The sequence below is a fragment of the Dromaius novaehollandiae genome, chromosome 4 (genome assembly GCF_036370855.1).
Source record: "Dromaius novaehollandiae isolate bDroNov1 chromosome 4, bDroNov1.hap1, whole genome shotgun sequence".
In the NCBI taxonomy this organism is placed as follows: Eukaryota; Metazoa; Chordata; class Aves; order Casuariiformes; family Dromaiidae; genus Dromaius; species Dromaius novaehollandiae.
The window spans coordinates 779,972-795,139 of record NC_088101.1 but is presented as its reverse complement, the minus strand read 5'-3'; the positions used below and the strand labels follow the sequence as shown (position 1 = coordinate 795,139).

The following is a 15,168-nucleotide window of genomic DNA, read 5'->3' as shown; positions in this document are numbered from 1 at the left end:
TTTGAGAATAACACTGTCTTCTGGCCAACATATAGGCTTAGCCGGGATCTCATGGACTGATCAGCTTGATGCCCTACGAATTCACGTATGTTTTGTATTTCTTAAATATTTGATAAATCCCGTGCTGTAAACTTTCACCTCATGCCAATTTTGTATCAGTTTATGCAGAATATGCACAAGTTGTTGTTTGTCACAACATGGCCTTAATGTTGAGAAGAGCTTCAGCTGTCAATCACACTAAAATGTTACTGTCTGTTCCATAGGGTGTGTGACTAAGATGCCATCCCCAAGTTGCATACTGTTGAAAGCTGAGGGAGTATCTGTGGAAACCCTATATATTCTTGCCATATCCTTACTGTGCTGTCCCCTAGATATTGTCTTCTGGGTGCTATTGGAGACAGCATTTCTGCTCTAGATGGACCTTGCTTGATTCAGCGCAGCCTCTCATGCTAATAAAACTTGAAGAAATTCCATTGCATGTAGCACAATGCTTCTGTCGCAAGTTGTGTTGGAGCTGATGCTTGATCTGATGAAGCTTCATCTTTCGATGAAGATGGAGATAGCTTTAGGAAAAATTACAGCACTGCTTTCTGGAAAGAGTCTTCCTACATGTCATACTGGGATCCTTGAGTTTACTGTTCAGTAACATCTGAAAATCACCTCTTGTTGACTGCACTCTTGATCAGGATTCTGCAAAAGGCTGTACTCTTGGGGGTATGTGGGTTTTTTTGGGGGGTGGGGGGGAAGTCCCCCCGTCTTGTGCTCACCTCAGTGAGCAGGTTGAGGGCTGCTTTGGTTTGAATGTCTCTTCAAAATATAGTTGTTTGGGTGTTTAAAAAAGAAGCTTGACCTGGTTTTGGTTGTTCATGCACCCCTTTCATTTCGGGAAGATAGCAATCCCGCAGGACAGGCTCTAGGCAACTGAGAAGTTTAAAGGTTTATATTGCTTCTGAGGCTTTAGATTTCATTGGAGTGCTAAATAATGCATTCTGATAGCCACATAGCTAATTCCACGTGCAATCTATCACCTGGCTTCCGATGGGTTTTATTTGGTTTTTCTTCTTTCTGGAAGAAACGGTTAGCATCTGCAAAAGGAGATTGGAATCGGTGTTTGGTCTCCCTTAACTCTCCTCTGTTCTTTTTCCTCTTGGGATGTTACTTGTTGACCTGATCTGCTTCGGTGGCTGCTTTTGCTTTTTAAGGACACTGAAAGCAGGACTCTTAATCTGCCAAGTGGGATATCAGGATTACAGCTGACATCCTTTATTTGAGTAAAACTTGCAGCAGAAAGGTGAAATAGTATTATTCCTTCAGAGAAAAGTGAAATTGGGACCAAGGGATGAAGAGTTGTCCTTAAAGCAGCTTTCATGCTGCTGGGATATGGATGAGGACTGCTTTCCTGCTGTCTGAGCAATTTAAGTTAAGGTTTCTATCTGTTCAGTAAATAGTATACCAAAACAAATGCTTGGAAATGAAGTAGCTGCAGAATCCTTGCTTGCAAGGAAGAAAGCTTAGTTTTGTTGTGGCGTAAATAAGCCCCAGCCAGTACCATCTACCCATGGGCTAAATGTTTTCAAAGACTAATGTAGAGATGATTTTTTTTAAAAGGCCTTTGATTAAAGGGTCTTGTGTTCCTTGTTGCACACTTACATCATATTCATTCCAGGTGACACCTTGAAAGTGCTTGTGTGTACTTCTCTTAAGCCCTACTTGAGTCTTGGTGAAAACTGGGAGTCTGTAGATGCCTGCAGAAAGCTACATCTCCCTGTAGAATTGAGAAATTGCCTAAACACCAAACAAATGTAATGAGAAAGTGGTGGTGTTGCTTTTCAAGGACTGAAGCATGCCAGGAGCAGTTCTCAGCTGGTTTGTTGACTCTGAATTTGATGTGGCGACTTAAATACCCAGTTTTTCTACTAGAAATTTGTGACTTGTGGGAAGAAGTGTACTTGAGTTTTCTCCAAATGACTGTTGTGCAGTGACTGGGACCCTCTTCTTGCCTTTTCTGAGCAACTTCATCAGTGGTTGTGTGTGAGGGGTGGAATGTATGTGTGGTGTTACAATCAAAATGGAGTGCATGGATGCAAAATAAACTGAATTAAATGTTTAGTTTACTGTCTTTTATTACTTATTAACTACAATGAAGGACCCTGCTTTTAATTTAAACAAAGCATGTAGAAAAGTGATCGGAGTTAAGATGCATTTACTTGTGGGTAAGCTGTTTTGGGCACTCATTGCAGGAGAAGGGACTCTTTAAAAGCTATCTTCTCACCCCATTGGAAGAGCTCTGAGTGTGATGCCCGCTGTTTTTTCTGATTCAGATCTTTTCCCCCACCTTAGTTTGACTAAATGAACCTGATCTTCGGAACATCTAGTGCAAACACAATTCTAAAATACATTGAATTGTTTTATAGTGCAAGGATAACCATGGGAAATGAGACTTGTGGGGTGGGTGTGTAGGCCAGTAGTCAGGCTATTTTGCTTAAGAGGTCAAAACCTCAGTGAGCGAAGTCTAAACATACTTTTGGGGAAGACAACGAGAAGACTGAGAGAAACTGTCTTTCCGAAAAGTTAGAGCTTACAGGGAAGTAGGACAAACTCCATTTTAAAAGGATGCTTCTTAATACTCTTCTTTGTCTAGATTCCTCTCTTCTTCACAATGGCTTGGTACATGGAGACCTTGTTCATGCCACTTCTCTGAGGCTTTTCTTACTGCTGCCTCGTAACTTGTTTCTGTGAATCTTTCACTGAAGCCGAAAGAAAAGCTGACCTCCAGGCACTGTTTAGATTTCATGTTTTACTGGTCATCTGCTCAATTTGATAGTTGCACTGTGTTACTGTAGAAAACCGATTTGGTTTCTGGCACCCTAGGCATGCATGACACCTTGCCTTTCTTAAGAGCAGACCTGTGTCAAGAAAATGAGAGGAGCAGTGATCAATGCAGCTATGAAGCAACAAGTGCCTCTGTGCTAGGACCTGTTTTCCAAGCTGCCTGTTGACTGTGCATCTTTTCTCCCCTAGCATATGTTGACACCCCCAGCTGTTACTACTGTTGCTTAACTAAGGACAAGGTTGTAGAAACACGCAGGCATGTGCTGTGAGCATATCTGGATCACGTCATACTCAGCCAAAGTATTGTTCAGTGCATTATGTGGTGTTGTGCTCTGCTTTTTTCACTAGAGGTAGCATAATTTCACTTAAGAAACAAACGTTTAAGACCAAGTGTGCCTTTAACTTACGAAGACTGTAGATCTCCAGGAACTGACTCGTAGGATTAATTATCTTCTGTTTCTTCCTGCCTTAAAAATTCTCATGGCTCTCTGTGCTGTTGGAGAACTTTGTCCCAGTTTTCTCCGCATTTGTTTTTGTTTGTTTGTGTAGCAGGGCCTAGTGGTGCTTTTGTAAGCTTCTGCTCATCTACACTTCTTCATACTATTGCAGCCTGCAATTTGTCTCTTGCTGCCTGTCCGCAACAGTGAACAAAACCAACGGGCTGGTTAGTTGGGAGTAAGACCATTGTCTGGGGTAACGGATAGTTGCAGTTCTGCAAAACCCTTTTGTCAAAGGGCTGTTGAGGTCAGTGGGACCTAATTCCTCAGCTTGATGGGTTCATCAGACTTTGCCCCAGAGAGAGCAGCTCTTGGCCTTAAAGAGTTCACCTGAGTCTGAGCAATAAAACCTTGCAAAAAAGCTGCTATAATGCAGATCTTTGGAGTCTTCTGCAGTTAACTGTGAGCTCTTCTCTTCCTGGAGATCCAGCCTGCTGCAGCTTCTTTCTTACTCTTCCTACCAGCAGCTATAGGGACTTCCACTGTATTTGTCCCTGCAGTTGCTTGGGTAGTTAGCTGCCCAGGCTGCCTTCATTCTTCACTCTTTTTTTTTCCCCTCCAGTGCTTTGTCCTATGCATTTTTGCTGCTTCTGCCTTGTCTTCCATGTTTGCCTGTCTCTCTTCTACCACGTGTGTTCCTATCCTCCTGTCCCCAAACTGACAGCCAATTTTCATCTCCTGCTACAAATAAACTACCTGCAGTGCTCCCAGACATGCCCAGTTCTCTTTACGCTATCCTGACCCCTACCTAAATCCTTCATCGTGCTTAGCCCCTTTTGCTCTGTAAACCTCTCTTGCATTCAGCTTTGTGTGGCTTTTGCTGTAGAGATGGGGTTGAGAGCGTAGGGCTGGTTCATCTCCTTCTTCCTACTGCTCCTAGCTGAGGGATGGAAGTGGTGTTTCTGAGGCTTGCAGGAATAGCTGGATCAAATGGCCCCTGGTAGCCTTGTGAACCCTCAAGATTGCTACACCGAGGATGTGGTCAGGTCAAGTAATAATACTTACACCTTCAGAGCTGCATGTAACCTCTCAGGTGATACTGCCTCTCACATTTTCACTTTGTACTTTCTATGGTTGGTGAACATAGTCCTTCGTATTGTGCAGCCAAGACTGGGACTGTCCATGGAGGTGGTTAATCAGCAATACGGAGGGGGTAATTTTGTTGGCTATATCTGTTGTGTTCAGCTTTAGGAGGCTGCGAAGAGGATACTGCAGCTTTTGTGTTATCTTGGGTGATTTTACAGAAAGGCTTGCATATCTGGTAATTTATCAAAATGGGTTTATTAGATCTGAATCACAGAAACACAATTTCTAGTTAAGAAACTGTTCTTGTAACAAGAAAAGCTTCAAAACCTCCGTGGTTTGATTTACGTGTAGAATTAAGTGTTTTTTTTCAGCCTTGCCTGAAAAAATTAATAGTTTGTATTCCAGTGGATTGTCTGGGTGTTTTCAGGATGTGAAGATAAATAAGCCCATTTAATTTTCTGTCAAGTATAATTTGGGAACATGTCCTACATGGGACTAGTACTGAGATCTGTGTGCTCCTGGGACCTAAGTTTAATGAGAGACTGCTCAACTTTGGAATTATGCCTTTTTAGAGAGAAGATGGAGGGTAGTGCATATGTTGTGACTCAAAGGGAGGACTTTTTTTTTTTTTTTTTTTTTTTTTTCCTCTCCTTCCTGTTTTCTTCGTGCATCAGTGCTTTGGGAGTAAGTAGATAGAGTTACAGTAATCCAGTTTGGAAGGCACCTTTTGGAGGTCATCTCCAGAAGGTGAAGTTGAAAGGGGGGGAGAAGATATATATGCTAGAGCTAGGGTAGCTGGAAGAAGCTGTGAGCACAAGGCAGTGGGACAAAGTGGTGGACAAGCTGGTGGGGAAAGAGGAGACAGAATGTGAGCAAGGACAAGATAAGCCCAGTTGGTTTGGCAGAGCTGTCAGGAACTGAAGACTTGGGCAATTTAATTAAAAGCACTAGGTGGCTTTAAGCACAAGTACATCTGGAAGGTCTACCCTGACTGTTGAAAGGACACAAAAACATCTAGATTTGGGTGTGCATCTTTTTCTGTACTTCTGTGCATCTGATGCAAACCTAAACCTGAACTGTACCAGCATTCCTGCAAGTATGCTCAGGAACCTGGTGGATGCTAGGTCTAGACAATCAATAACAAAATCGTTCTTCTGATCTTTGGTCGTGCCGACCATAGGAATAAAAATCAATTCAGTTATTCTAATTCAGTTGTATTTTTTGTTACAAAACCCTGTGTTTGTGTGGTTGGTTCCAATTGAAAATGTTTTCTTTCAGTGCACTTCTGAGGCAATATGAAGGACGAAGGCCTGACTACTTAGGTGATGGCTTGTGTGTAGACAAACTCCTGTAAGTTTTCTGAGAAGAAAAGTCACTTGTGCCTTTGCCCTGTGGTTACCACGGAAGGTTTTTGTCTTACCTTGCTGGTGAAAATGGGAAGGTTGAGAATGCCTAAAAGTAAAAATGCTTGTTGTTGAGGGGTTTCTAATTTGACAGAGGAATTAAGTAATGTTGTTTAGCTTCACAGTTCAAAATAAGGTGTGCCAGGAGGCTGTAGGCCAAGTGTTTAATGTTGGGATTCATCCTGCTGTAGCAAGTTGGCAGTAATCTGAAATGTTTAGTGGTTGTAAGTTCATACTCTGTGATTATTTTTTTCTTTTTTGGTGGGAAGACTCTGGCCTTGCTCATCTCTGGTACTGATTTTGATATAATATTGACATGATTAAGTCAAGCATCTTAGACAGTATGTGAAGATCAGAGACATATAATTGTGTTAGTACTAATGGGGGTAAAAAATATAATTACGTATCAAACCATTGTACAGTCCATGTTTGTTCTACAGGTGAGCTTATAAGCCTTTGATATCCTTGTAGGATATAAAAATTCAATTAAAAGAAGGGCTTCTTTACGCTTTGTACAATGTGGTGTGTAGGAAAGGCAAGGAGAGCAAAGTAATAATATTGCTGTCGATTATTAAGGGCACTGCCTGCAGTGCAGAAAAAAAAAAATACACCCCAGTGCCTCTACTGTCTAGAAGAAATAAATCAGCATACCAAAATATGCTAGTTAACAAGGTTCCAGGAGTGAATTTGTGTGCAAACCCTTGTTAGGCTGGACTGTCTTGATAGAAACTATTGCAATGTCTCCTTTTCAGGCTTCTCGGAAGCCATCCTCAAAAATCAGCGTGTAGCACTTGAAATCCAAAATAGCTATAGTTAGCTAGAATGGCTTTTCTGTTGCCTTTCATTATAAAGGGAATATTTTGCTCCAACAGGAGATCTATCTTGACATTTTTACACGTCCTGGTGCATTTAGAAAGGAAATTTAGGGAGACACACTGTGTCTAGATCTCAAATATCCTGTGGTTAGAAGGGACTTTACATTGGGCTGTAGCGTTAAAGGTTTTGAAGACGTAGGAGAACATTCAATTAGAAGCTACCTGTGGTTTGCCAGGCACAAAAGTACAGCTGTGTAACACTGATAGGCTAAACATCAAATGCTGTATTTCTTTTGTTAATGTTCTTGTTGATGACAGTATTGCTTACTTGAATCTCTTTTTGTGAGATTATATACTAAAAGAGTGTTAAAAGGATGAAGTCAAATGGTATAAGAAGTGCAAGAAATAAGGTTGCCTTTGTGTGCTGAATTTGCCCCCTCTATTCATCTGCATTCTAACACAGTCCCTATTTATCATCCAGTTTCCCTTCCTGAGCCCCCACTTCATTCATTGCACGGGGTAGGTCTGTGTGTAGGACGGGATAAGGAGGCTGCTGTTTGCAGGACCATGTCCTTGGCGCTCGCAGCAGTTGGAGGGTCCTAGAGAGTGGAATGAGCAACTGCAGGAGCGGGAAGGGTGAGTCTCACCGCTGCAGCAGCTGAGTTCTGCCAGATTCCCTTTCTCAGCCTAGTGTGGCTGCTTCAAGCGCATGTTCCACAGGTAGCTGCTAATTCAGGGGTTTTGTAGGACTCCAGCTGAAGCATCTTTCGTCCATTTTTTTTGTGTATTTGTCTAGGTTAATCAAAACCTTGAGACAAAAATCGTAAGTTGTAAGTCATACAAAAACCCTCATGGTTCATTAGGGAGATTAAACTCTTTTGATATGCTGCATAATCCTTTGCCCTTTGAGCCAAGAGAGGAGCTGAAAGTGATAGTGGGTTGCCATCTTTGGGCACAAGCAGAGGTAGAGGGAAGTGCTCTCGGATTGCCAAGGTCTGAAGAACTGAGAGACTGAAAATCTGGGCTTCAGGTTCAGCAGCAGGCTCAGGCGGTTGCAGATCTCTGGTGTCTCTACAGTTATTACCTCTCACTTACCACAGTCACTGTTCTTGTACTCTAACCTGCCTCAGCTCTTCTTCTTGTGCTAGTCCAAACCTCCAGACTTTGTCCAAATCCCAGTCATTCCCCTCTGAAAAGCTTGGTCTTTCTTCCTGGACTTTTCATCTGAGTTAGTATCTCTTCCCCTGCTGCATGCTGTCTTCTTCAGTTCTCTCCCCTGGTACTTTGTCCCAGACTCTCTGCTGCATGAATCCTTCAATGTCTTCTCCAAGTCTGTGTTGTTTCATCGTTTTATCCTGCTCTTTTTCTCGATAGATGTTTGGCTGCTGGTTCCTTCTTTTGAGGTTCAGCTCTTACCCTGACATCTTTTGGGACAAATGGCTTTCCTGTCCTCCAGAATACCTAGGTTCACTTGAAAGTGGAGTCCAAGAGAACAGGGCACACTGTGTCTCTCTGTACTTACCTTCTGTACTGCCTACGGTGCTTAAATTCTGGAAAAAAGTCCTGCTCGCCTCCCTCTGCCAGAGTGTGCTCGACTGGCTTGTGAGGCTGGCTCAGAGGCAGGCTTCTCCATGAGTAAGATCTCTAAGGGGGTGGTAGCCTGCATGGCACAGATGGCATCTGCAGAAAACAGAGGTGACAGATCTTAATAAGCCTCTATGAGCAAATGCTAGCTGAATTTTTTTCAGTTCTGGTGTCTTCCCCTTGGAATAGCAAAAAGGCACTGCAGGGAAAAGCCCAATCCACCTACTTGAATCTGCGTTCAAAAACATGGAGGAATGAATTGTAGCTTCTTGACAGAACAGAAAATAAGTCAATTTACTTCATTAATGTGCCAGATGTTTTTGCAAAAATGCGGCTTAAGGCAAGCATGCAGCATAGGACATTTTAGCAGGAATTTCTGAAATTTGGCAATGTAAAGTCAAAATTATATAGGAGAAGAAGTTGGAATAAAAATAATGCTACCAGTTAAGATTTTAAGAAAAAGCTTATTTCTGAAAAACCTCTCGCTCATTAAATATAATTAGTGCTAATTACTTTTGTTCTGGACTGGGTTAATTTTTTTTCTGGAGAATCCTGTCCACAAAGCATTTTTGCACCTTCAGTTACAAGGAGCATTTGCCAGTATTTCTTCATCTTGAATCCGTTAGTCCAGCTGCATATCTACAGGCATTGTTGCACGAACTGCCATAAATGTCTGCTGCTTTTCACTTGGTCTCGTTGGCAGTGAGTCTGTTCCTCTGTGCTCTGCACTGTCCTTCACCCTTGTTCAAAGTAGATATGAAGCCATCACTCTGAATTGCCAATAGGTTATACTTCCCCCCCCCCCCCCCCCACAAGATCGGGCGAAGGGGAGAATTGAGGCCCTGTCTGACAGACCTTTAATTTTGCTATGGACTTTGTTATTGTGGTGGGGAGAAAATGCTGTGGCCTTGAAGGGCGGTAGGCTGAATTTCATCGTTATCATGCTGTTTCTGGCCAAAAGAGTGTATAGGTGAAATAGACATTTCCAGTTTTTTAAGAGCTTTTGTGCGTGGTGATTCACTGTAGCAATGCCTTCCTAGGCATATGGTTGCATGTTGCACTCTGAATATTTTTATGTAACTTAATTTTTACCTCTCAACAGTTTTAGTAGGGAGAAAAAAAAATTACTAGGAAGAATAATAGCTTCTGAACATACAGACCACAGGGTACCAAGATACACATCTTACCCTATTTCTTATACTTTTTGAAGGCAAGCCAGTATGCTGTGGTTAAAATTTTGTGTGCAAGTGGTGAGCCACTAAAAGGCTGGAGTTTTACTGCTGTGCAGAGGCAGGGAAGGCTTTGGATATTCAGCACTAAAAGGAACAGGAGTGGCAACAAGCAGCAGGAGTGGTAGTAAAGACCCGAGCAGGTTTCACAGCTAGCAGATTTCCCAGTGTGAGTCAGTGGATGCACAGCTTCCCAGCTAGCTGTCAGCAGGCACCTGAAATGGAGTATTGCAAGAGAATCAGGGTTCATGTTTATCATGTGAGGTCATGTGATCTTACTGTATCGTAACTTGCCAACTTAGCCTTACTCCAGAGAGGATCCTTTGCTGCAGTGCTTAAAAAGGGAAAAACGGGGGGGAAAAATAAAGAAAATTGCGCAATGTGTGTTTATGCCTACATCATGCCGAGGAGACACTTAACAGTAAATAATCTGTGTATCCCCGAGGTGAGATACTGTTTCTGCTTTCCTTGCACAGTGCTGCTGCAGCACGGAGCTGATCCAAACATTCGGAACACCGACGGGAAATCCGCGCTGGATCTGGCAGACCCTTCAGCAAAAGCTGTGCTCACAGGTAAGATGCATACATCTCTCAGCGGCGTTCCCTGTAGTTCATTTTGTGTGCAGAAGTCCAGCATCTGAAAAGCCTTCTGCCTTTTTAGATTTTCTGTCGTGTAAGATCATTTTAAAACTGTGTGTTATTACCGGATTTCATGTTGATGCAACTGTCATTAACCTGCTATGCTGCTATAGGTGTGATTATTCTACTTAAAATAGAGAATTACAGCATTAGTATAACATTCATTATTCACTGCATTTTTGTTGTGGATTTTTTTTTTAATTGCTACCCTATGTATAGATGAAATTGGAGCCCCAACCCCTGAAAAAAAAGAAGAAAAAATTGGGTCAGTTGTTTTAAGACCTTCACTGTTGTGCGAGCAAGGACGTTTGTATAACTATAAAAGTAGCTATGATCTGAAAGACAACCTGCTACCAATTGCTGAGATCAATAGTTACATTATATTTTGCTGCAGCTTAACACGCTGCCCTTTCCTTCCTCCTCCCCATTAGTCATTTTAGGTAGAACTCTTTATCATGCACCATTTTTTTTCCTTTTTAGGGGTTGTTAGCTGCCAAATAATATTTTTCATGAAAATATTAATTCTACAGCTATAACTTTTTTATGCAGCTGTGTTTGTATAAATTAACTGCTGTAGCATACCAGTAAAAACTAGAAGTATAATTTATTAGCCTGTCAAATCTTTATTGAGAAATACATAGCCCTTTGTGCTGATTTTGATATCTAGGAAATGATGCTTAGAACAAAATAAGATTGGATTAAAAATGGATACAGTTAGATATGGAAAGGGATTCAGCACCTGAGTTTCATTTAAAGAAATGGCTGTCTTTCTCTTTTCGCCTTTATTTCCCCTATTCTCTTTTTTTATTGACAGTTTAATTTATAGGTTATGAGCTATGCAACACCCATATTCTTTCTTCAGATTATGTTCAGAGCATACCAGCTCCCTTCACTTTGTCAGAAACATTTCCCCATCTTCTTTCCAGTGCACTGACTGCTGTACATAATTATCTACAGCTTTGCAGTGATTTGAGAGTGCCTTTGGAACAATGCACTTTAAATACATATGATTTAGTTTAATTACTCAGTGTCAAATTTAAACACATTCCTACTGTGTTAACACTAATGTTAGCTCTGCTAAGCAGGTTAATCTGATTTTTGGCGGTTAATGGGTACAGTTGTACAGACGCTGAGGATGGAAAGGGCCCCAGGGAGGTAAGGTACCTAAATAGTATTAGCATATATTTAACATTTAGTTGTGGGAATGAGGTCAATGTACAGTTCAGGGGGTTTCTAGGTCCAAGCAGCTCTGCAGATTATGCTCCGAGACCAACTTCAGGGCACAGCAACAGATTCCAGGAAGGTTTGTGAGCGTGGCTTCGCACGTCTCTTCCATTAGCTCCATGGGTATCTTCCCATTGACTTCTCTGGGCACTGGATCAGCACCTTGTGCTTCAGGCGAAGGAGAGGGCAGCGTGTCACCATACGCAAGCAGGGGGAGTGAGAAACAGCCCTCTGAGACCGGCTTGCCGAGCAGAGCACGCTCTCCGTACCCCAGGACTCACCCGTAGCATCTCCCACGCGAGGACGTACGCACGCTGCTGCTCCAGTTGCTATTCAGGTCCTTTGTTGTTAATAAAGAGAGCTAGTTTTCGTGTGTGTTCGTGTTTGTTCGTTCTTCCTAGCAAAGAAATCTTGAGGTTTTCTCAGCTTTGTCCTCAAGGTGGCTCTTGGCTACGCTGGGCTCCCTCTGTTGTGCACCCGAGCTCCATGCTGTGTGAACGGGGTCGGATTCGGGCTTTAGCTGCTGTGTGATCCCCTAATACACTGAGGAAGAGCTAGCTGGATGCCATTTAAGCACAGACTTTCTATGAGGAGCTTACTTCTGGATGCTGCCCTGCTTTTTGGTGTCTCTGTTAGGCTGCTGCTTGCTCATGTATCTTCCATATGTTGTTACCTTCAGGGCCTTTCTTCTTCCCTCCGAAAGAAGGGGGTTTAAGGGATCTCTCTGGGCTCTGTCTGGCTGGGGAGTAATTTTTAGCTACATTGGTGCTTTGTAATTAGGTGCATCAGGACTTTAAAGGTATTACTGGATTAAAGATGAGTAGGCTGTATTAACTTAATTTGCAGTATTTAGTGTTGAATGGTGGGATTTTAGAAGTGCTCATTTAGAGCTAAGCTGAGCGCTTTTGACAGCGCAGTCTGTAATCGTTATTGTATTTATGTCTTTAAACAGCATATATGCCCGGACTGTTCTTAGGATGTTATTTTGGATGCCTTTTTTATCAGTTCCTGTGACCACAATAGACTTTTCCGCGTTGCTGCTTTATTGATTGTTGGAGAGCAAGGTTCCTCTTGCAAGATCGCTTATTTTGATCAAGTATTTGCATAATAAGTGTGTGCATGGATGTTAATTGCTTTGTGAGTGAACTGTGGTAATAGCCTCTTTGAGCTGCAAGGCAGAAAAAGCAAACAGAAAAAATGTTGATAATTCATTAAATCTTTTTGATTTGATAAATGAAGAATTGTGTGTATTTTATAAGAGAAATTCCCCCTGCGTAAAGTGCATTTCGAGAAATACTAGGGGATGTGACAGCAAATGCTGAATCTGTGATGATTTGTCCTTTTCTGTCTCCAAGTCTCGAAGAGCACACGGTATCTTTTTCTCCTGGATTACAGAAAGGATATATAATGCAGTGGTTTCTGGGATGACTTCCAGCTATTTTCTTGTAACATTCTCTTAAAATGTGTTTTTTTTTTATAAAGGGTACATCATGCAAATGAAAGGCTAATATTTTGATGGAAATGGTCTTTGAAAATTTCTGTGTAAATTTAAGTGGATTTTACGGAAATTTAACACCCAGTTCCAGCTTCTAAAATTGGGAAACTGTGTTGTACTACTTAAACGGAAAAACAATCTTTTTATTCCCTTCTGCAGGATAACCACATCACCTTTTTGTGAGCCAAGCTTTTCATGACTGAGATGAGGAATACTTATTGTTACTGCTTTCTTAGCATCCCTAACTGCTCCTGAATCCGATTGTCAGAGAAGGATCGTAACCATCTTTTCCTCTAGGCTCAAGTGGCAGTACTGACTCCAAAACCATATCGCATCTAAAGAACAGAGCTGTTGCAAACCATCGGATTAATATCCTACTTAATTTTTCTTAGCTTAATTGCCTTTAGATTGTGTGGTTTCTGAAATGGGGGCTCAGTAATACTTTGCAGTACATAGCGCTGTGGGACTCCCATCCAGAACAGGGCCTTTGGGAGCTGTTGCAGTACAAATCATATTGGTCTTCATTATTCTGTTATCCTGCTTATTGCGTCTTGAAACATTAATATCCCTTTATATCTTCCTTATACAGTATATAAAGTGCCAACAGTACTGTTAGTGACTTAATGGGAACGATTTATTTTGAATTTTCACACAGGGATGCTTTGTTGCCACCTCCCCATGTTGTCCGCTGTCTGGAATTGACTGCCCTCTGTGAATGGTCTGTCTTCATGTCTGAGTAATTTCCAGAGCTTTTAGCAGAAGCTGCAGGTACTTTGGTTGACTGATATACTCCTAACTGCTCCACGTCACTGGTTTGCAGAGCTGGGTTAGCAAGCCAGGGGTTAATACCTTAAAACAGGACAAAATGAAAAAAAGGTGGCAACTGCTGCCTCTGCAGATTAAAGAAGGATTTCTCAGATAGGAAATAATTTCTTGTTTGTAAATAGAGTCAGTTTTCAAAGTTAAACAAGACTCTGATCTTCCTACCTGCTATGAAAATGTCTTTTACAAGCAAAGCACTTAGGTCCTGTTTCTCCCTATTTCTCGTTTTTTGGATGTGAAGTGCAGCTCGATGAGGGAAAGTACATCTGGGCTAAGGTCACCAGAAGTGTTAATGAGCGTTCATGCTTTGATCTCTTTGTCGTGTCAGTTTTTTAATTTAAGCAAGCAGGGAGCACAGTCCCTTTATTGAAATACATTTACATAAGGCTTTGTTTTATTTATTTATTTAAAGTGAACTGCTGTCTATGCATAATTTGGCCGGAAGAAAGGAAAAAAATCTAATATTCCACTATGAAAAGTTTACTGAACTTCAGAGAACAGAAAATGGATGCTGTGCACTACTCATCCATTTTAAAATCAGCAGGAAGAGAAGAGAGGCTTTTTTTTTTTTTTTTTTTTTTTTAAACCGCATCATCCTTATAGTTTGATTGTTTTAAACCCCAAACCCTTTACTTTAGGTCTGTGGTATCTCCTTTTAGGTGGTGTTATGATTCTGAAAACACTTTGGATAGCCACTAGCACTTGCTGTTGGGTACATCACAGTGTGTTTGCCCACCAACCTCCTCCCCCTTCCCTCTTATCAATCTAATTCTTATATAGCATACCCTGGTCATCTGGACAACACAGAGCTGCTGTCTTTAAAAATCAGCATCACATACACCAGTAGAAAAGGAGAAACTTGTAATGATAAAGGTAGGTAGGTGCTGCTAGACTGGATCAGGCCATCAATTTATGTGACTCATTGTCCTTCCTGATGGTGGCCAAGGCCTGCTGCTTCAGCAAAAAGTGACAGAAACCCTGCAGAGAAATATTTTGGCCCTCCAAGAAACTTTCACCTTACTGTAGGTCAGCTCTTGGCATATGTGGTGAAGCAAGTGGGCTTAAAGTCCTTTTTCCAGCCCTGGTTTATGCTTTGAATGTGTCTTCTAGTGATTATTATTTATTGAGCATCCAAGTGGGTCTCCTCTCTTCGTTTTTACCAGGGCCTGCGCAGGAGACAGCAGGGCATCTCCACTGGCACAGACATCATATGATGCTTTTACGTTTGGAGTCTGTGGTGATGCTTATATCTCCTTTCTGGAGTTATAAGGAGTATAAACTTTCCTTCGAGAATGCAGGGATATTGCTCATCTTGTCTTTGACAAAATTTACTTGTGGCACAGACCCAAGCTAAAGCCTACCTTTTGAGTGGTCCTCATCCAGAAGCTCTAACTTATTTAGGTGATATGTAAATCTTCAGTGAATGTGTAATTTCCTGTTTTTATTATAATTGTGACTATCTTGTTTTTGTAAGTATCTAACTTTTTTTTAGTTTGGTATAGTCCACTTCTTGGACAGAGATCCACAGATTAATTAGGGGGTCAGGAGGAAAATGGTTTCCTTTAGCATTCTGGCCTACCTGCCATTCCTTTTCACTCCACGT

The 15,168-nt window shown here is 41.7% G+C and overlaps 1 protein-coding gene across 1 annotated transcript in view; it reads left to right on the top strand.

Moving 5' to 3' along the window:
* TNKS (tankyrase) overlaps positions 1–15,168 on the top strand; it is a 135,885-nt gene that overhangs the window by 22,390 nt on the left and 98,327 nt on the right. The window contains exon 3 of the mRNA XM_026110379.2: positions 9,863–9,958. Coding sequence (XP_025966164.2) covers positions 9,863–9,958 — 96 coding nt within the window. The remainder of the gene's footprint in view (positions 1–9,862; positions 9,959–15,168) is intronic.